The 23,164-nt window shown below is 36.5% G+C and overlaps 2 protein-coding genes across 10 annotated transcripts in view; both read left to right on the forward strand.

The window, feature by feature from the left end:
• Positions 1-23,164, forward strand: part of LOC110384575 (persulfide dioxygenase ETHE1, mitochondrial) — a 334,248-nt gene that overhangs the window by 187,515 nt on the left and 123,569 nt on the right. The gene's annotated exons all lie outside the window — the stretch shown is intronic.
• LOC110384590 (transcriptional regulator ATRX homolog) lies at positions 478-23,153 on the forward strand. Of its 9 annotated transcripts, none has more exons than XM_021345945.3 (30): positions 478-697; positions 4,211-4,293; positions 6,095-6,276; positions 7,249-7,370; positions 7,451-7,485; positions 7,672-7,875; positions 8,338-8,443; positions 8,697-8,789; positions 9,193-9,333; positions 9,811-9,927; positions 10,307-10,473; positions 11,026-11,189; positions 11,578-11,715; positions 12,209-12,384; positions 12,811-12,932; positions 13,189-13,312; positions 13,420-13,488; positions 13,773-13,923; positions 14,478-14,655; positions 15,180-15,292; positions 15,793-15,901; positions 16,609-16,780; positions 17,138-17,350; positions 17,790-17,949; positions 18,411-18,547; positions 19,163-19,186; positions 19,359-19,446; positions 19,742-19,848; positions 20,199-20,400; positions 20,747-23,153. In XM_021345945.3, the coding sequence occupies exons 2-29, from the start codon at positions 4,211-4,213 to the stop codon at positions 20,394-20,396; spliced, it is 3,693 nt and encodes a 1,230-aa protein (XP_021201620.3). In that variant the 5' UTR covers positions 478-697; the 3' UTR covers positions 20,397-20,400; positions 20,747-23,153. The 9 variants fall into 9 exon arrangements, with proteins under 9 accessions (XP_021201620.3, XP_021201616.3, XP_049700526.2 ...); XM_021345941.3 differs by lacking the exon at positions 478-697 and adding an exon at positions 1,176-3,745; XM_049844569.2 differs by lacking the exon at positions 478-697 and adding an exon at positions 1,176-3,745 and having other exon boundaries at positions 20,214-20,400.

Consider the following 23,164-nt stretch of genomic DNA (forward strand, 5'->3'; position numbering starts at 1 on the left):
CAACCATTGAAATCCTCGATCTGTAGATCCGGGATCAAATACTTTATTCCTTAGTTCCCTTTAAAAACCAATATCTAAGTGGCAGATCGGCTGGTTGATACTTCCGATGACCCAAAGGCTACTACTTTTCGCAAGGAAAAAGCATCAGAATCCAACATAGCAATCTTTTTGTACTAAATCTGGTAGGCTTAAGTTTAGAAATTGGATTGTTGCAAAATTAACGATAAATGGTTTAATATTGTGTATATGCTTAGAATCTGCTACAAAAAAATGATTAGTCGATTATTGCTACCGAAAACATTGTGGTTTAATGTAATTAAATAATTAATTTTTTGTAAACGTAAACTTTATATCGAAGGATATCTATGTGAATTACGTAGGTGCCAGCAACACTAAAAAAGCAATATTATTTATTCATTAACTAAAAAAGTGGATGATGGATGGATCGTTACACGGGCACTCTTTACTTCCGTGGTACATTGCGTCTCCTCTAGTGTCTATGGTTCTTTTTCACGACTGTTTTGGATAGTTTACCTACCTTGCCTATATTGCCGATTTTTCGGGTTCGAAGCGGAATATGTGTATAATTTTACTGTGTAATCTATAATATAACATGTTATAATGTTTTTCAATCATAGTTAAGTCTAATTACTTTGTAGGTGTCCGTAAATCACAAGTTCAGCCATTTACATGAAAGGTGAGTACAAAAAATTGGTACCTCTATTTTTTTTTGTAAAGCCTATGTTTCACCTTAGTGACACTAGAGAAATAGCGAGTTTATGAATGTGACTCTGTTATTTAATTGATGTGAATGTGTTACCTGATTATGAATAATTATTCATACAGCGCTGCATAAGTTATAGTTCATATATATACCTATTTGCCGCTATTTTGTATATTATATTTATGTATAGCAACTATAACGCGACCAAGTTGAATAGGTCATGAGGAAGCACTACGTTCCATTTCATGTTAGGGTATTTTACAATCGATAGAGTATCTCTGAGATGCAACATAATAAGCAGCTAAGTATAGTGATCTCAAAATGAAAGTTTTTGGCAAAATATTTGTAAATGCTCCAATAGGAAAATCTGTGTTTATAAACTGAAAATAGAGGCGGGCTGTGTAACTGAGCCAACGAAAGAAAAAAAGTTACAGAATTGGAACGTTTTTTAGTCTATGGTTTTTTTATTTGGTTTTTGGAAATTGCGAATCGCAACATTTCTTTGCATTATTGGTCGACGGTCGTTGTCATTGAATTTTATTCCTAATTAATGGTTTTTATAAACATTCTGTGTAATTAATATAGTAACTAATATAGACACAAGATTAAGATACGTACTCCATTGTGAAAACTGAAATGGCGGCCGAGGTGCCTGTATCTGATGTACTTTGCGAGGCGATGGAATATTTATCCAAACTCGGCACTAATTTACGAACACGATCCGAAAGTCTGAAGGAAAAGAGAATTAGTAAAAATAAGTTAAGAAATGCGCATGCCGTTCATAAAGCCGCCCAAAAAGTGCTTCTTATATGTGAATTGTCTAAAAGATCGCTGGAGAATGTTGAAACCGGAGTGCGAAAAGTTCTGTCTATAGTGAACGCATCTCAGGCGGACACCGGTAAAGGCGGGAAAAACATTGATGTGAAAAATCATGAAACCAATGATAAGTTTTATTATTTTGAACATGACTCATTTAAATTGCGCATATCCAAGAAAGTTCCAGTGAAGCATTTTAGGAGTGTTAAAGTACTTGCCAAAAGAATGCCTGTTTCTATGCAAGATAAATATCCTGTATATTACGATTGTAAACTCAAGCAACAGAGAAAAAAACAATCTCGAAAACTGTTTGAAGAAGAGCAAGAAACAACTTCAAAGAGGAGATTATCAACATGTAGTCCTCGCAAAAATCATATTAACAGTAAGTCTCAAGATAGTCAAGAAGATATAAATGAAGTTGTTTTGTCTGATGCAAGTGAATCTAATAAAACAAGTAAGGATGAGAAGTCTAGGAGAAAAAGTACTGTTATTAACATGCAGAAAATATCCCTAGATGAAGACACGGCAGATGCTACTCCTGCAGAGTCAGTAGAAAATGAAGGTGATAATTCCAAAAGTGAGAAGAGTAGGAATGAACAAGCTAGTATCAAATTAGTTTATTCACAAACAAAAACTAGACCAGCAAGTGCCCAAGGTAAGGAAGATTCTTCAGTATCAGAACTAATTGAATCTTTTGCAAATGTTGCTAAAGTTGATGATAAAGAAGCCACTCGAAGTAGTGATAAAAAACAGGAAAAAGAAAAGGAAGCAAACATTGTGAGGAAGAAGTTCAGTAAGATCAAAATTGTTGATGATAGCTCAGACAGTGAGAACTCTGTGAAAGATAAACCGAAGGATTCCACTCAAACTAAAATACAATCTGCTAATGAAGATAATGAGGAAATGGTAACAGAACCTAAAACTAAAAAAAGTAAATACTGTGAAAATGATAGTGACTCTATGAGTAAGGCAGACTCTGATAATAATTCAACACGAACAGATAATAGAGAAAATGATTCCACACCTTTAATAAGATGTGTAAATATAACTAAGCTACTTAAACCTGACGTAGCTGGTATATTAAATGGCAAGCAACAGAGAACCAGCAAACCACAACTAGCCAAAAAAATGGGAATGTGTGCCAGTAAGAATAACAACAAACAAAAGGACCTAAGACAGTATATAAACGTAAATAATGATTCAGATGAAGAATTTTGGACACAAAAAAGAAAAGAAGCCAAGTTATTCAAACCTAAGAAGTTAACTATAGATATAAATAAGTTGCCTGCTTTTACTGAAAAATTTTTGCTTTGTCATAAACTCCAAAAAATTATACAAGGTAGCAAAACCATTTATGAGTTACCAAAAGTAAATAATAAAGAAGCTGAGCAGAAAGTGGACAATATAAATGAGGTTAAAAATGCTCTGCTCATTGATTCTGGATCTGAAGACAATGAGAGTATGTCGAATGAGGTGCGGAATGTCATCAACTCACTTCTTAACGATTCTGATTCTGAATTAAAAGATGAAGCTACTCAAAATAGTAAAACAGATAGTGAAAAAACTAGTCAAACAAATTGTGAGCAATTAACAGATCCAGCAGCAATAAAAGATGCACTTCTAAATGAATCCGACCCAGAAAACAATGAAAACACTCATGTAACTAAAAATACAGCCAGTGATACAATTACCACAGAAAATGAAAAAGATCCTGAAAAAATCAAAAATTCTTTGCTGAATGACTCAGATTCTGATGGCAATCATAAAGATGACAAGACTAATCCAAAACCTGATGACAAGCATTCTGACTCTAATGCTCCAGACGAATCAACACTAGTTCCTAAAATAAAGTCATCTCTTTTACATGATTCGTCTGATGCTGGTTCAGAGTCAACAATGATAAAAAGGAAGAAGAGAAAATTAAGTAGGACCAAAAAAAAGCATGGCTTGAAAAGTATGCAAGCTAAAAAGACGCTCTTAAATCATTCATTAAGTTCAGATGACGAAGAGCATTCTCAGGATCTTGATGCAGCGTCTAAAAAGCGCAATTATAAAGTTAGACGGAAATCGCGTATTTCAAGCTCCTCTTCTGGCAAGGATGATCTAAATTCTAACTCCAAGGAAACAGGCAAAAGCGACAGATCATCAGGAGAGGATAACAGTACTGACAAGCTTGATGAACATTCAGATTCCAGAGTTAGCAAGGTTAGGACATAAGTATATTAATTCATAGTTATAAAATATAAGAACATAATAAAAGTACACTGTATTGCCATTTTTATCCTTTTGAAATGTTATAGATAGCAAGCAATTGCATTTATAGTTTTAAGTGAGTTAACATTCATGTCTACTGGTGTAACAATATCTGTTTTAGGATAAATACGTTCTGTATGATTGTGCATTAATAGACATTTTAGCAATTAAATGCTGAAAGAAATAATTGGAGTTTTCTTTTCGCACAAATCAGATCAGGAATCAGACAGATCATTTTAGTTACTATCCTAATTTTGTTGCAAAGTCAAGGTATAAACATTCTTAAATTACAATGAAAAATGACAATTTGTAAAACTAACAATTTAAATCTAACCATGTTTATTCTCCATGCTCTGCCATAGCTTCTTTTAAATACAAAGCAAAGGTATTAAACATGGTAAAAATAATTAATTACAGATGGTACGCTCTAAAGCAAAACCCAGTGGGAGCAGCGGCCAGAATTCAGACAACCAAGATGCAAGGGACAAAGAAATTGATGGGTAAATATTCAGTTAAAGAAAGGGTTTAAAGAACTGATAAATTCAGGACTATTTTGGATCCTACAAAACTAAATATTCACATCTGTATTGCCGTTACGCACGTTTTTATCTGAAAATCATGGGTATACAGAAATCACTTAACTACTCTTTGGTGGTAGTGCATATTCAATTGCATAAGTAGTTGTGGCCTATCTATATATGAGAGTCCTATGAGAATAGGATAACCTATTCTCATCATCCTACTCAGTATATTATCTATGTCCATAAACAATTTCAAAAAGTTTCACTGTGGCAAAGAAACTGTCACATTTTCAATACTGATGGATTGGTATTTCTACTTTGTTTATTACTGGTATAATTTGTTAGAAAGCTCATTTTACTGAAATAAAATAATAGATTTATATTATTAAGTCTACTATTTTATTTCAGTATTGGGGTTGAGTGGTATTTTATGATGGCATAGGAGTGTGATGCAATTAATAGTCATGGCTAATTACATCATGTATGCACCTGAGTACAACCATATTGTTATCCGATTTGGCATTACCATTGGCTAGTGGTTCATTTATGGCCGTTCCCAGTATTGTGTCTATCTGTGGTTTTACTTGAGATATATGGGGCTAATGTCAAAATTCTACCAAGTAAGCAAAATCATCATCCTCCGAGCTATTGTCCTAACTATGTTGGGGTCAGCTTCCAGTCTAACCGGATGTAGCTGAGTACCAGTGCTTTACAAGGAGCGACTGCCCTATCTGACCCCCTCAACGCAGTTACCCGGGCAACCCAATACCCCTTGATTAGACTGGTGACAGACTTACTGGCTTCCGACTACCCGTTACGACTGTCAAGGATGTTCAATGACAGCCGGGACCTACAGTTTAACGTGCCATCCGAAACAGTCATTGGTGGTATACCAAGTAAGCAAAATCACAGATAGAATATTGATAACGGCGCTTAGTCAAAACCTAAGAGTCATTTTACTAAAAAGGCTGGGCAACATTGACCACAGATTTGGCAAAAAATTATGGGATGAAAAAAAATCTAACATCCGAGAAAGTCCGCCTGTTAAAAACTGCATTTACATTGAATTATGGTTTATAATAAATCACACACACAAAGACAGCCTGTGAACTGTGTTCAGGCTTGCGTGAAATAAGCTTGCGAACCTGTGGGGTAGCTTGCCCTTATGATAGCTACTTAGCCTCTACTTTCGTAATAGATAGGTATACCTACAGGTAGTTAAAAAAAAATAAAGAAACCTACACGCCTACGTCCATTCATGAAATGGATAACCAAGCGATATTTGAGTACCCTTGAAATATGAGATTTGCATGCTTTCAAAACATGAAAGTAATGTACAGTCAGCAATAATAAAAGCCCATACACAGCAACTAAAATCTGAAATTCCAAACTTAACCAGCCTGTAATTCTTCATATACGGCACATACATATGGCATTTTAGTGTACCTATAGATATTTTGAGACTGCGTTAATGGTTTTTTGTTGTTGCTATCCTACACTATACAACCGATCTCACCAGAACAGAGACAAATAAAAACCCATCATTGGATACGATATTCGTTGTAATAACGAGATACTAGCCATTTTCCCGCGGTTTCACTTGCGTCCCGTAGGAATTACTGCCCGTAAGGGGATAAAAATAGAGTGTAGCTTTCCAACAGTGAATGATTTTTTCAAATCGGTTCAGTAGTTTCGAAGCTCTTATATAGAGTACAAACAAAAACAAAATTAGTATATAAGTGTAGATATTCAGCTCTTAAAATTACAATCTCATTTGTAGACTAACAGACTTGAGTAGTTTAAATAAACCACATCGACGGCGCGACCCATCGAACAACACTGGCAGTCGGAGCTCTGCAAGGAAGAACAACAAATCTAATTCCACGCCAGTACTGGGTGAAGACTTGCTGCAGGCTGCCAGCAGCTCTGAAGCTTCCGAAGATGATAATGTCTTAGAAGAAGGTAGATACTACATGTTATAGTAAAATTTGTTGCTAAACTACGTAATCACCTCTTGTTTGCACCAACTAATTTTGATTTCTGACACCTATACAGTCTGCCCGTGACCACGGATGATGTAAAAGGATCCGAAACGTCGGGATTAAATAATATTAATATAATAACGATAAAGTCCATAAAAGTAGTCTAATATTCGCGTATTAGTGTCAGAAATCAAAATTTGTTGCTGCGTGCTCTTTAAGTACTCTATAATCAAAACAACAGGTGATTACGAAATATCTACCTATATCTATACTATCTAAAGTAGATCTATAAGAATTTCAAGGGTGGGTTGAACTATTCCACTATATATAATCAAACTGATGCAAATTGGTCGCATCTGTGATTTGTCAACTGGATAATATAGTTATTATCGTTAGAGTGAAATGGCGCAACTCACCCTAAACGAAGGTGAAGGTACTATTTCAAGAGATTCAGGCTGCCCGCCCACTTCCGACTGTTTGTAGGACAGATAAATCGGACCGATTTTTTGTAGGACATGTGCTTTGGACTATTGCTGTTAGTCTGTTTTACTTTTCGGTGGTGTTGGTCACCTATTATCGGACATCGGTGGGCAGCGTCAAGATACATGAAACTTAATAAAGACAGTTTTCATAGAACTTTTTATATATTATTTAATTTCTTGGTAAAGACAATAAAATGTTTCAAGCTGAGATATACCAACACCTTAGTACGCCGTATAGCGAGTAGACTCGACTGCCTGTATATGAATCACTGCTGCAGACTTTCCACTTCGGTGATAGATCTGCACTGGTGATTTGATACAGGCGGTTATCTTAGGTTTAGGATCCTTTGTTTTGTAATTTACTAACATACTAATTAAGTAAAAATTGTTACTAACAAAATGAGTCATGGATACTTGAATAAATGAATTAAATGTTATATATTTCATTCAAAATATACTTCGTCTTCCAGATTTGCCTGCAGTAACAATACCAGGACTCAACGGAGATAGCATCAGTCACTTAGCTAAAGATGACTTGCTTGGTGACAGTGACTCTTCAGTCGCACCTGATAAAGAACCCAGTGAACATGAGGTATTACTATATTTTTTATTCATATTTTCTACAATATTTAATTATAATGAAATGTATGTTTAAATATCTGTATATTTCAGGAAACCCAAAATGGTGAAGAGTCGGAAGAGGAAAAGTAAGTTTAGTAATAGTATAAAATGAAATAATAAATTTACCCTTATAATGAGCTTAAGAGACCTTTACATATACATACATAATATTACATTACTTTTAATAACTTGGTCAGTCGGAACTTGGCTGAGACTTATTTTTTACACCATCAAATTATTATCAATTAAATTAAATATAATTTAATTCACAGTGTACAATTAAAACGGCAACGTAAACAGAACGCGATATCATCCGACTCGGAAGGCGGGACTTCGAATCGTAAACAAATTGACGAGGATGTCCGAGTCAGCGACTTTGAAGACTCGGAAGACGAGAGCTCCGAGTCCGCTAAACGCAAGCGGAAGAAGAAAGGATCGGAAAGCGATGGGTCTGTGGAGTCAGGGAATGATGGAGGGTAAGGAATATGATGTTCGATTTTTGAAATTTGAATTGGTCCGCTTCTAATCGTCTTTGTTAGTGTCAGTGGTAACAATTTTATAGGAAAATCGTACTTATTACTATTGAGTTGGGGTGCATGACAGTTACCACTGATGTGCGGTCTACCGTACTAACTGAACTTATGTAAATGTATGGTATAAATTGCCTAAGGCCGGCAATACACGAACCGCTCGAGCAGTTGCAACTGATTCAGTCGACAGCTTGAAGCTGTAGCCCCTGTCTTCTTCAAGCGGTCTGTGTATTGCCGGCCTAAGGCCTGTAAAAATAACATAGTTTTTATTTTTTCCGGATGCGGGAAGTAGTTTCTTCGGGAAGCGGGTAGAACCACGGGGAATAACTAATTTACTACTAGATCATGTTGTAATTTATTTTGTTCCACCCCTTCAAATTGACAAAATAATTCTTGCTTTGTTCACAGCAAAAAGAAACGTCGTCGTATAAAACAAGTGAAAGACAGCGATGCATCTGGATCTGACACGGAAAATGAAGGAAGGAATAAACATGGCAGGAAGAATATACGTAAGGTAAACTTCATTCATTCATTTTTACAGATTACAGAATAAATAAGTCTAGAATAAAACTGTAGTGTGTTTTATATTGTGAATATATGCACAATTTGGAGGTTGTTCATCATTTTTATCACCAAATGACCCCTCCCTCTGTGAGTGCAGCGTAAGGGAGTGTCAGTCTCTTACTGACTAAAAACCACCATGTTCCATGCCAGGGATTGGGTAACTTTTTCCTTGGGAAAATCCTAATTATTTTTTTGCATTACAGGTCATGGGTAAGAATCAATTGGAGGAGGCAACTAAAAAGGCAGCGCGTGAAGAAAAAGAAAGGATGGCTCGTATTACGGAAAGACAGAAATTGGTAAGCATAAATATGTACTTCAACAATTGAAACTTTTTTCTCTCCATTTCTTTTCATATAGTGTTGCTAATCTGAAGTTAGCCATTTAACGAATCGAGTTTCCGCATGTCTATTGTTCAGTTCATACATTTTGACTATCGTGAAGTCGCAGTTGCTCATTTCGAGAGTCCAAGCCCCTCGACGAGAGCTGAAGTATCTACAATTGAAAGATTATCTCGTGTTAGTTTGAATTGCTTGTCGATAATACTTTATTTTAGCAATGATATCATGAATCCCCTTCATTAACGTTATCTCAAAGCGTTTTATTTTCGGCCCCACGTTCTCCCTGCAAAAATCCCGTATAAGCCTCTGAATACTCTATCGAGATAAATATCTTTATTTCACTTTTCTTTATCTTTCACAGTACAATAACTTGGACTTTGACGAATCTGGCAAACCAGATGAAGTGGTTCTGGAGAAGGTGGTCTTGGATTTCGATCCTGAAACTAAAGAACCTCTGATTGAGGTCGATAGGGGACTTGTTAAAAAACTGAAACCACATCAGGTAAGTAATTTCAACCTACATATTTTACTTAGTAAAACAATGTTTGCAAATGTCAGGGTTGTTTCCAAAAGAATAAATATTTTCGCAGTAAAAGTACAGTAATTTGATAAATATGGAACAGTAAATGCTAATAAAATGGCATGTTTTATTAATGCGAACACCTGTCTGTGTTGACTTTTCTGTTATTGTTTTTCCTTGAGAGAGAATGCTTATTTACTTTAAACTATACTTCTCATCTTGACATGACATATCTGGTTTTGTTTCTCGCAGTATTGAAACCAGATAATATCTGTGTCCCCCTATCTTGTTACTAAAGTTTATCTCAATCTTTGATTCACATTTATTTACACAATTACACAATAAAATACCACATTCACATACCTAAAATTGGTTTCTACGAAAACTCTCTGACAACGTTCCGTGGCGACAAAAAGTTTACTAACATTTATATGAATAAAGTTTTTTTTATGTTTTTAGGCGAACGGTATAAAATTCATGTGGGACGCTTGCTTTGAGAGCGTCAAACGTATCAAGAAGGACAAAGGCTCTGGGTGTATACTTGCCCACTGCATGGGTCTCGGTAAAACTTTACAAGTAAGTATATTGTACTATAAAAAATAAGTCTTTCAATAAAATTCTATCTATGTACAATGTCTGCCTAGCCTTCAGCCGTTTTTCCCCTAGCCCAACCGGGTTGGGGTCGGCTTCCACTCTGACCCGATTTAGCTAGTTCCATGACTGGTTGTTAGACTTTCTGGCTTCTGACTACCCATACTGACTGCCAAAGATGTAAAAATTATAGCCGGCATCTACCGTTTATCGTGCTTTCCGAAACACGGAAAAACTTGTCATGACGAGGTGGTCACCTTTGCACATTTAAATCAGTGAAGTAATTTTCTAATCTTCCCCCATCTAAAACTGAAAAATTTCTTTTTGTTGAATATAATTTTTAAATAACATAAATATATCCCAGGTAATATCCTTAACCCACACCCTGCTGATCCACGGCAGCCTGACGGGCGTGAACCGAGTGCTGGTGGTGTGTCCGCTGTCCACCGTGCTCAACTGGGTCAACGAGTTCCGCATGTGGCTCAAACATGCACACTCCGAGTTCGAAGTCGATATCTATGAGTTGTCCAGGTAAGACATTCAGGGCCTTACTACAAAAACTTTAAACCCTGTTTTACACTTGTCTAATAAAATTTTGGCTGCAAAATGAACCATATGTCAACGTCATAATTTGACATTTTTTTAGACAAGGCATAAACTGACGTTTAAAAGTTTTTGTGGTAAGACGGTATAAGTTAAAGAATTACCGCGGCCCTGGTACATAAAAGACCTACGAATAAGCATGATGGGTTTTAGTCAGTAACTGTCTTACCACACAACATTAAACGTCTGTTGAACACTTGTCTAAAAAAATGTCGGTTTATGACGTTGAAATAAGGTCCAAACGACACTGTTACCGATTTAAGATTCTTATTTAAGATCTTAATTTTTATACTTAATTATCTTTTTGTGATCTCATTCTGTAATTTATCTCAATACCTACCTAGTCTAAAATTAGCAAGTTTAATTTTAATTTTGTATGCCAACAGGCAGAATGTATTGGAACTGAACATGACACACTTGTACCTGCATGTTATACAAATAAATAAAGAAAGACATAACTAAACATGAACATCCCTGTAGATACAAGCAGAACTCGGAGCGAGCGTTCCAGCTGCAGCAGTGGCTGTCGGGCGGCGGCGTGTGCGTGCTCGGCTACGAGATGTTCCGCAACCTCTCCGCAGACAACAACCGCAAGTTCAAGAAGAAGATGCTCAAGAGCTTCCAGGAGAGTCTCGTTGATCCAGGTACCTACACACTTAATAATAAGAATTTTTAAAAGTTCAAAACCCAACCAAACCTTGTCTCTAGCCTTGAAATGCTACCCATTAGGCAAATCGACTGTAGAAACTGAAAACGTACCATAAGTGTTGTCAAAACAGACAATAACTAATTCTCTTGTCTTGGATGGCAAAGATCTAAGAATAACAGGAAAAAATCGACTAATGTTACATCATATATGAATATCTTTTTTTTTTTTGCTATGGGACAATTTATGAAATATTTTTACTGTAGTTAGTTGTTACTTGTTTTTCGCGTTCATTTTGGAAAAATGGCTAGAGCGAATAGAATCTCGACCCTAAAAACTCCTTTCTGAGTATGTGACACTAAACACATTGTATTATTCGCATATAGGACCAGATTTAGTGGTTTGCGATGAAGGGCATCTCCTGAAGAACGAGAAGACCAGTCTATCGCAGTCCATGAACAGAGTGAAGACGCGACGCCGCATCGTACTCACCGGCACACCGCTACAGAATAACTTGAAAGAATGTGAGTTTTAGATGCAAATATTTTTATAATATAGAAAGAAAGAAAGAAAATAAGTTTTATTGCGCTAAAATATTTGGAATTTATAAAAATTATAATCTGTTAGTGGTTTAACAAGGCAGCCGCTCCTTGTAAAACACTGGTACTCAGCTGAATCCGGTCAGACTGGAAGCTGACCCCAACATAGTTGGGAAAAGGCTTGGGAGATGATGATAATCTGTGAGTGGTTTTCTGCAGTTGTACCCGTATAAGATCGGTATCAGGCTAGGGTATTAAACGCATGCATACTATCGCTTTTGTAAGGGAATGTACGTATGTCTTTTGCAAACCACTACTACTACGACGAGTATGATATAAGTAACTATACATGTACTATTGATTGGAGTGAATTTCAGATGTTTTGTTGCATAGATAAATGCTGGTCTGAAATAGCTCTAAAACATAAGCAGCGGTTCGTTCATCTACATTCTATTAATTTGTGTTATATTGTCACCAGACTACTGCATGGTGACATTCGTGAAGCCGAACCTGCTGGGTAAATACAACGAGTATCTGAATCGCTTCGTCAACCCGATCACTAACGGCCAGTACACCGACTCCACGGAGCATGACATCAAGATCATGAAGAGACGGTCCCATGTACTGCATAAGATGTTGGATGGAGCTGTACAGGTATGAAGCTTTATAAACCGTAATATTGTTACATATCATGTATAAGGAACTACTCCTAATACTTTTATCTTTGCCTATTTGTAATCATATGAAGCAGAGCCTACAAATAATTTGGTAGATAAAATACGAATGTTATCTGGTGTCATCATTTTCAGAAAAAGTTTTGTTCTATTCTACAGAAATGTCTATTACAGGCAGGAAGGTTCACTGTATAAAAAAATATAAATTATCTAACTACTGTTTCCCGCGGCTTCGCTAGCATCCCGTGGCAACTGACCAGATACAATATAGCTTATGTTATCAGGGAATAGTGCAGCTTCTCAACACAGAATTATTCAAATCCGTACAATAGTTTTGGTGCCTTTAGTAATATAATAATATTATTATGTATAGATAAGCGTGTTTTAATATCTTATCTCTTTTCAGAGGAGGGATTACGGGGTGCTGGCGCCTTTCTTACCTCCGAAGCACGAATATGTGTTGTTCATAACTCTGTCGGAAGTTCAAATTAAACTTTATCAGCATTATTTGGATAACTATTCTAGAAGGTACGTATTTGTCTCAATATACCTAACTAACTGTGTACTTATTTATTTTCAGCAAACATGTTAAAGCATCATGTTGTCTGATGAGAAAAGTTGCTTTGATTCGAAAATGTAGGCGTTCTAACCAACATAAAAGCTAATTTGCTTTCCTTCTTTTCTTCAAGTCAATAGATTTAATTTAAAATGTATTAATGTACTTTTATATCATAGTTGTAAAACCAATAGATTTTATTTCTCATATTCAACTTATATCACGCAGACCGTTACCGGGCAAGTCGTCAGGCTTCCTGTTCCCCGACTTCCAGTCTCTGCAGAGGATATGGACACACCCGCTCGTGCTCAAATACAACTCTGAGCGATACGAGATTATGCAGCAAAAGAAGGTAAAAATACATATATTCCTCGAAAACGTTGTGTAGTTACCTCGTTAATAATTGTACTGAAAATGTTCTTATGAATTTTAATTTATGTTGTTTTTTTCTCGTTCTAGAGGGAGAGAGAAGAAGAGGAGTCTGAAGGATCTTTAGTTGATTTTATAGATGATGATTCTACTCCAGAAGTAAGTTAAATAACTAAAACTTTATACACAAAATCATATTTGCGGGTCTGTCTTATTCGTTCACATAAATAGTGCTAACCAACAAACTGTTTAATAGTGATAAATTGTTTTACGTGGCAAAGTAGTAATCAGTTGGGTACTATTTTGTGCCGAAGTAGCATTCTGACCTAAATATCTCAAGTTTACGATGTAAAAACACACTCAACTTTTTAGTCTATAATTTATTCGGATTCCGTCAAGACATTTCCATCTACCACAGTTTTAATTTATCAAACTTTTTTCAGGAGACTTCAACAGAAGAATCTTCTGATGACCTATCAGACATGAGCGACGATAGCCGCAAGAAGAGTAAGAAGAAGAAGTCAGCCAAGAAGAGCAAAGCGAAGGAGTCTAAAGTGGGCACGCGGCGCGGGACGCGCGCCAATCCAGGTAGCGGTAATGTCACCAAGCGCTGCTTATTATTGGTTTTCAGCTGGTTTTACTTAGCAAATATTCATTTTAACGCTTAGTTAGTAAATATCCTTCTACTGTAGGAATAAGCTAGAAGTCCTAAACCTTTGTGCGAATAAAATTGTAGTCCCTAAAAATGGTTGTGAAATTCAGTTCAATATTAATTTACAATATTGTGCAATTTAGGGCCGATTTTTCAATCATCAGTTTACGTCTATATATCTGCGGAATAAATATGGCAGTTTGACATATTTTCCTTAAAAATCTGCCAAAACGTCATTCTTAAGATATAAGTTATCTGGCAATCGAAAAATCGGCCTTAAATTATTTTTAGGGAGTCCCTCAAGACTTGTTTAACGTTAATACAATCTTAATTGCATTTTTTGCCATTTATTTACGCATAGTAAAAAAGCTCTCTATTATTTTATGCCTTTGAACCGGATGCCTTAATTTTTTTCTTGCTTTGGCATAAATAAACCTACCTAGGTTTAATCTACTGTAATTCCACAAATAATTACAATTTGCCATTATTTCTCCAGTTGAAGTAGATGAAGAAGACCAAGACATATCTGAAGTAGTGGAAGTTCGCAACGAGAACCCGACGGAGTGGTGGATCAAACTGGTGGACGATGAGGAGTTGGATGACATGCGGAACTCACACAAACTTGTGTTGTTGTTCGATATATTGAGGCAGTGTGAAGCTATTGGGGATAAACTGTGAGTATACATTTTATTATTTTTAAGCTTTGTATTAGGAAGAAACTTACATTGTTACGGCCCTTTCACACTTAGGTCCAGTTTTTTGCAGGATCCCGTTTCATCGCAAAAAATATGATATGCTAGTGTTCATACGAGCAAACCGCATTCCTGCAAAATGCTGTTCCCGTCGATTTGCGCAATTCGGTTTTGTCACTTGAAACTGGATCGTTCGTTCAGTAAAAAGCGGGATCCCGATTAATGACACTTTAGAGTTACATAAAAATGTGTTGAAATTGTAACACAGATGTAACTAAATAACTATGTATGTTACTATGAACTAATTATAATATTTTGAAACTGGAAACACGGTGACCAATTTAAAAGCAGTGTTTTAACAGTGTTCCAATATGATATTGGACTGTGCTATTGTGGCATAAAACTAGCTAAGTTTCTTATTCAAAATTAAGGTTTAAAAAACTGCTGAAGGCCCCACAATTCAATAATGTCCGCGTTACAATTAAACTAATAATTTTGTTTCGCAGGCTGGTGTTCTCCCAGTCGCTGTATTCACTAGACCTGATAGAACATTTCCTGGGCAAAGTGGACGAGGCCACGCAAGAGGGACGCATCGACGAGAAACTAGGAGGACATGTCGGTAAGGAGTTGCGATATACTCACACTCGTCGTTTCAATAAATTGGATCAGAATCAAGAAAAAAGTTACTACCTATTTGTAGCTACTTAATAACAATCCGCATATCCGGGAGTTCATAGAGCGTACATAAGGAAATACATAGAGTGTACATAAGGAAATACATAGGGGAGTACATAGAGTGTATATAAGGAAATACATAGAGTGTGCATACGGGGGTACATAGTGTAGATAAGGAAATATATAGGGGAGTACATAGAGTGTTCCTAAGGAAATATATAGAGTGTACATGAGGAAATACATAGTCATAATTTATAGTTCGCATGGAAGTCCTGTTTTTGAAGTCAGGGTCTTAAAATTTGTAGTTAGCCCGCTTACGATTAAAAAAAATTGTACGCGGACGAAGTCGCAGGCGACTGCTATTTATAACATAAATTACTTGCTTTGTCTGATTGTCTGATTGTCAAGGAGGCTGCAGACTGTATTGTTAATATGTATTTTTAGGTTCTTGGTCACCGGGCGTGGATTACTTCAGACTGGACGGCTCTACTTCCTGTGAGAACAGATCTATTTGGTGTAAGAACTTCAACAAAGAGGATAACCCAAGAGCTAGGTAAATCTTTATAGTAATTTGTGTATTATAATAGCGTCCACTGCCGATTTCGGCCACAGCGGCTGTTCTCATGTAAGGAGATCAGCCAGCTGCGCAGGACATATTATAGTGCACAAGCATTTGCTTGGACACAGGTGCACTCACTATTCCTTCACTCTCATAGCCCGATGGGACGGCAATCCGACACGACCGGAGAGAAATCAGGCGCAGGACCGACATAAACGTGCGTGCGTGAATTTTAATAAGACTAAAAGCATTGAGAAAGTAGTGCTTGTAATAAAAATATAGAAGTCAGCAAGAAAATTCCCTATTTATTAAGTTGGTTTAAAAGCCATTCAATTTCATATACATATAAGCCAGACTAAACTTTTTATTTCAATTCACCTTACATAGTGAAACAAGATTCAAATACTTACTTACCTGTTGTTGTTGTAGCCTTTTTTATCGTCCCACTGCTGGGCACAGGCCTACTCTCACACCGAGAAGGATTGAGCCGTAAGCGTTAATCACCACGCTTGCCCAATGCGGGGAGTTGATTTCAGACTTTATAGGCCAGGTTTCCTCAAGATATTTCCCTTCACCTTTTTATCAGCCATATATGTATACTTATTTACCTACTTAGGTACTTTTTACACAGTCAAAAGAGATCCAAGTGAATGCTCAACTAATGCAATTTTACCTATAAATGTAAAATGTTCTCACTTCAGATTATTCCTAATATCAACACGTGCCGGTGGTCTGGGCATCAACTTGGTGGCCGCCAACCGCGTCGTTATATTCGACGTGTCGTGGAACCCCTCGCATGATGTGCAGAGTATATTCAGGGTCTACCGCTTTGGACAGAAGAAACCTTGCTATGTTTACCGGTTTTTGGCTATGGTGAGTACATAGATTTACTATTACCCCTACATACTCCCTTATGTACTATGTTCTGACAACATAACAGGTTTTTTCTTCAAACAACATTTTACTGTGAATTTCCACAGTTAGCAGTTACTTTAACAAAAACTGTATCTATTAGCCCTAGATTTCTTAGGGTTTCCATCATCAGATCCTGACCTAATGACTATGGGATGAGACCACCTGGGAGGTATACCCTGTCAAACAAAAAAATAATTTTGCTAAACTGTCCAGGCGTCTTTGAGTACCTAATCAGCGAACAAATTACAAGATCCTCCTTTTTGCGAAGTCAAGTAATGGCAACAATTTAATTATAAAACTTCATGCTTTACCCAGGGCACAATGGAAGAGAAAATCTACGAGCGTCAAGTAACAAAGCAGGCGATATCCAAACGCGTTATAGACGAGCAACAAATAGACCGGCACTACGCAGAGAACGATCTCGCAGAGCTGTACAAGTTTGACGCTAAGCCTGACGAGCCGCGGCCGCTGCCCACGCTGCCTAAAGACCGACTGTTTGCCGAGATGCTGAAGGAGCATGAGGCACAGGTATGTTGAAATTATAAAAATCTGGCGCATGCGTCCCGAGGGATTTACTTCCCGTCACCGGATAGAAAGTAACTTGTCTTTTTTTGGCAATAAGAATATGTGTCAAAAAACCATTATATATTCGGTCGTCAAAGCATGATTGAAAATTAACATTGAAATATGTACCTATAAATAAATCCAAAGCCACAAAGATTTACATTTATACCATAAGTAGGATTCCCTACGAGAATTGCAGCCTGATTAGTTAAAATCTATTTTTAGCAATTTTTTAAAATATTTATGGTGGAATTTAGCTACAGCACTAATTTTAAAACACTTCACGTGTGGATTGTGGAGCTAAGCTAACTGTTTAGCCTTAATTTAGATGTACCTTCAAAAATATTTATATTTAAAAAGTTGCTTGCTTTTACGTGCGATGAAATCAAATCATGTTCCCCAGATCTACAAGTACCACGAGCACGACTCGCTGCTGGAGAACAAGGAGGAGGAGACGCTGAGCGAGGAGGAGCGCAAGGCGGCGTGGGAGGACTTCGAGAACGAGAAGAACCGCCCGCCGCCCGCGCCCTTCCCCGCCGCCTGGCCCATGCACAACGGCATGGGTGAGGGATTGTCCTACTATTATTATACTGAGTTTCATACCAACAAAATATATACAAATAATATATAGAATATGTTACTCGGGATAGTCTAGCTTCCCAACAGTGAAATAATTTTGCAAATTGGTTCTGTAGACTAAGATATAAAACAATCTAACAAGCTGAAGATGTGTGTACTCCAAAGTCATGATAATTTTGTACTAAAGTTAGGTGTTGTTTTCGATATGCAGTTTAATCACTTTTGAGACTTACACAAAAGTTAAATAGCACAGAATGCTGCATCATTCTTCATTCCGTTGTAATGTTGTGTATTTTTATTACATTTTCTTTTTAATTAAACGCTTAATATGGGTTGTTCATAATTATTGTGATATGCAAACAATTTCATCTGTCATAAGATTTTTTTCCACTTTCTTTTTCCTAAACAAATGTGCCACTGTTACTAAACACACTTACATTTCCAGTCCCCGGGCTGCTAGCTCAACAGCAGCAGCAGTTAGCGTACGCGGCGCTGGCGGCGATGCTGCGCAAGGACATGCCCAACATCAACGACAACCAGATCCGAGACATGCTGCCGCTCATATACAACTCTAATCCGGGGGTGAGGATATGCATAAATATGACTTTTTTAACTATTTCTTTCAGTACAATCTATTGCCTGTGTACCCTATAAGGTTCATGGCTGAGTACATGGTGTACTGGGGAATAATATGGAATTGTAGTAAAAAAATAACAATTATTTTCTGTCCAAGTGACTGTCTTTGTAGCCTGTATTCATTGGCCACAATGTATTTTTTTGGCACATAAATACTGTGAGACTCCTTGTATTCACACACCCAATTTATAAGGAAGAATTGTGAAAGTACTGCTTATGCGATCTTTTTTTATTACAAGCAACCCTTTCACATGTGTAAATGGATGAATTGGAATCAATTATAAGTGGGCTTGTGTATAATTATCTGATACTGGTATCTGTGAATACCCCACCATCTCATTTGTGAAATTGGACACGTTATGAATTATGTTCTCCTTTCATTTTACTCCATCATGATTTTGCATCACCACTCATAATTTTATTTCACAACTACATAAAACCGAACTCAAATATTTGATTGGCGTCTCGATCATCAAGTAATATGTTAATTTGAACTACCTATACAAATTAGCCTACAAAGTAAATATGCACTTATTCACGTTTATACATTTATCTGTTTAGATGTTCGGTGGATATGACTTTGGCGTAAGTTTGTCGATATACATATTTCTATCCCTTATGTTTATACGCCTACCCAACGCCAATAGATGTCTATTTTATGTTCAAAGCATGTCATTTTCATTATTTTGTAGTGACGCATATTATTTTAATACTTAATTAAGACTCCTTGATAATGTGGTATGTTTTCGTGTTCTAGCTGATGCAGAAAATGAGTGAGATATACAAATACACTCAACCGGGAATGATGAATTCTGGTATGATGAACCCCGGTGTTATGAATCCAGGTAAGTTATTCTCAAAGACGAATAATATTTGAGAATCTCCTATTAGTCCTACTTTACTTACTTAGTTGGAAATGCATTTTTTTTACTAATATACATTACAATTATAAATAACTTCTGCTGAAAGAAAAACAATACTATATGTAAAACAGCTGTTTACTTTGAAAATGGACAGTCAACATTCAAATTAAACAGTTGTTTTAGGGAACTGACTTTTATGTTGTCAGTGGACTTGGGCCTAAAAGGTTACAATTTTGATTACAAAGTGAATAAATAAAATAAATTGTCGATATTGTAGCAGCAGGCGGAATGGGAGGTACCAGCGGGCTGCAGTACGAGCCGCCGTGGCAGCGCCAGCAGCAGCAACAACAACAGATGCGCTTGCAACAACTCATGCAACAAAACGTGAGTGTCCAATGTTTTCATAGCGCATTGTATTGTCCCAATTATTGGGCTAAGGAGGTCTGATAGGCACGCATCGAGTTACACTGGAAGCCGAACCCTATTTAGTTGGGAAAAGATTGGGCAGATGATGATTCTCATGCCATTAAATTATATTTTTTTCCTCCTTATTATGTAAATAAAATGTTGAGATGACTAGCGCTTGACGCTCATTTTGCTAATGCGTGTTTACAATCCAAAATTAACCACTAACAACATAATATTAAACTATCAAAAAATACTAACATAACATTGTAACCATTAGCAAAAAGTGCGTCAAGCGCTAGTCACCTGATACCCTATATCTGATGCAGCAAATGGGCGCGAAGTTCTACGCGGGCGGGCTCGGGTCCCGCGACCCCGTGGCCATGGCGCTGCAGCAGCAGCGAGCGCGCGAGATCATGCTCGGCGGGCCCGGCGCGGGGGCCGGTCGCCCGCGCGGCCGCCCGCCGCTCGCGCCGCGACATCCGCCTGCTCAGGCGCAGGACGTCGTTAATCTAGACTCCGACTAGACTGGTAACTATACTAGCTTCTGTCCACGGTTTCATCCGCGCCCCGAGAGAAGTGCTTTCCATACATGGATGGGGTTAAAAAATATCCTTTATACTTCTTCCGGGCCTAACCTAGTTCCTCACAAATTTTCAGACAAATCGTTTTTGAAGCCCAAAATACTATACAGACAACATACCAACTACCGTGACGAAACTGTTTGGTTTTTGCATGAAATCTGCAAATGAAGAAAATCAATTTATAACTATTTTATTAGTAAAGAATATCCCTTGTTCATTATCATACTAACATAATTATGGTATCCTTAATAAAGAAATAATTATTGCTTAACATTAGCCTTTATTTCCAACAGGTAGTGAGAGAAGTGCAATGTGGACCGATGTGTACAGTGAACGATAATAGGTGCTACACTGCTATATGGAGTGAGTGTAGTCGCCGCGACTCGCGAGTCTACGCGCTCTGCACTCAGGGTATCATCTGGCCAAAATACACTGATATTTTGGAGTGTTAGAACTCCATATATGTAGCTTTTCGCCTTGAGGCTTGCGCTCTTAATGCTACATATCAAGAATCTCAGTATTTTATTTGTAGTTCAGACCATTTAGATTTTAGCCGTGTAATCTCCATATAATTTCCTAACGAATAATTGTGGCGTCCACATATCAATGTAACTTCACTTTGTTTCGTTAACACCAACAACAGCGGAAGCCTAAGGCGTAGTTTAATAAATGATACGGCGCACAAGTTTGGTCATATTTTAAGCTTCGTAATGATAGTTGTGCTCAGACTTGAAATGTGACACTTGTGCTTGCGGGAGTTAATATTCTACTTTCTGACACTATGTGTGAGGATGACGTAGGGACTATCGAACAAACGAAGCATCCTAGGGAAGCTACTGGAAACTATGTTCCTGATGCTTGTTCATTAATAAAAAAATCAATAATAAAAAGTAATAAACATGACAAATCTTTAAATCAAGTAATTATAGGAGCCTGGCAACACTGGTTACAACTATTCAACCTGTATCCTACCAAAAGGCGCCAGACTTTAGTACAGTATGTGGTAGCTAATATTCATATTGTGTATATTTTGTAACTATCCAAGTGTTGTCGAAAATAATATACAGAATGTGTTTGTATGTGCTCCTGTCGTAGGATGCTTCAGGTGTCAGCTTGATAAATTTTAACTATATCTCTCAGTACAGGAAATTAGTGATAAGTTATATGTTGGTAGTTAGAAAAACTTCTGTGTGTCTAACATAGTAGTGGCCGCGAGAGTGCACATGGAACTGTATGATCTTACACAAATAGGAGTAGTGATCAAATGGAGTGCTAATATACATTTTTGTAACAGTTAGTAGCTCACCCAAAGTGGTTCGAAAGTGTGAGACGACACAGAACGAAGTCGGCATTTGTACTGTGCATTCCATTTGTTTGCTAATCTGTGTCAAGCACCCACTATGTAACAATATAGTGATAATATATACTCTACATATAGTTACTGCAACACCAATCTAAACTTTAATGTTATTCATTGGTTTGTGTATAGTATAATCAATATTTTTGATTCTATAATTACTTTAAAATGGAACACAATTATTATCAACTTAGCACATAAATCAATAGTAACATTGATGTTTAATTTTAAGATTAGAGAAAAGTTATTTTGGTGAAGTTATCACATATTTTGCTATTTGTAGCACATCTGATTTTAAACAGATCTGTTCTAAAGAAATTCCCTTATGATAGTGTAATTTAAGTTGATACAAATTCTACTAACATGAATGACAAGTGACTTGTAGGTGGAGGTTTATAACAACTCCAAAATTTATTCTCGAATAAGGATTTGCAAATGAATATATTTTCGTCTTGCAACTCGTAATTGGTAGTTAAAAGCATAATTCCAAATACACAATGACTATTATATTCCATAATCTTTGTTTTATAGTTTACAAAAAACTATACTCTTAGATGTGCTCCCAAAATATTTATGTATTACCAGAACACAATACATGCTGTTACTTTGAAATTTTACGTGAATCACTTTTCGTTTGGGCCTTAGCAATTGTTAGTTTATCTAAATCTGTGTACTGACATAAAATCATAGTGCAGTATAACTGTGTTTATTTGCAAATAAAAATATTTACTGTGTCTTGTGCACATCACTGTGGGATTATTTAAGTGATGTTTATTTACTGTATTTATTTGCCTGGTACTGAACAGGCAGTTTAGTTGTGATATTGCCTAATATTAAATTTTTGTATACGTTTACTTTAAATCGTCACTGATGTGACTTAAATATTAGATGCAACAATCTTATAGCATATAATTTAGAATACATTCATACCTATAGCGTAACACAGAAATTGTAGTGCATTTCAATTTGCGAGTTTGGTATAATTATTGATTTGTGGGAAATTCTGATTGTTTTCTTATAATTTTGGATTATTTTACAGATTTTTTATGCTTAAAATGTTATTTATAATTGTAATGTTATTAATAAATGAGCAGTATTTCAGTTAGATTTAAGTCATGTTATAACCATTATCACACACAGCCCCATAGTTTATTTTTGTTTTTATACAACTACCTAAACAATAGTGTTGCTACATGAATATTGTGAGGTTGCTACACTCGAGTGAGGACTGCTGTAATTGTTTTATTATTTATGTAATATATAATATAATTGTAACTGTAGAGAACTTCCTATTATTTTGTAGTACAATCAAAGTATAATAAATGATTCAGAAATGTGTAAAACATGTTTTATT

This window comes from Helicoverpa armigera, chromosome 16 (assembly GCF_030705265.1).
Source record: "Helicoverpa armigera isolate CAAS_96S chromosome 16, ASM3070526v1, whole genome shotgun sequence".
Lineage (NCBI taxonomy): Eukaryota > Metazoa > Arthropoda > Insecta > Lepidoptera > Noctuidae > Helicoverpa > Helicoverpa armigera.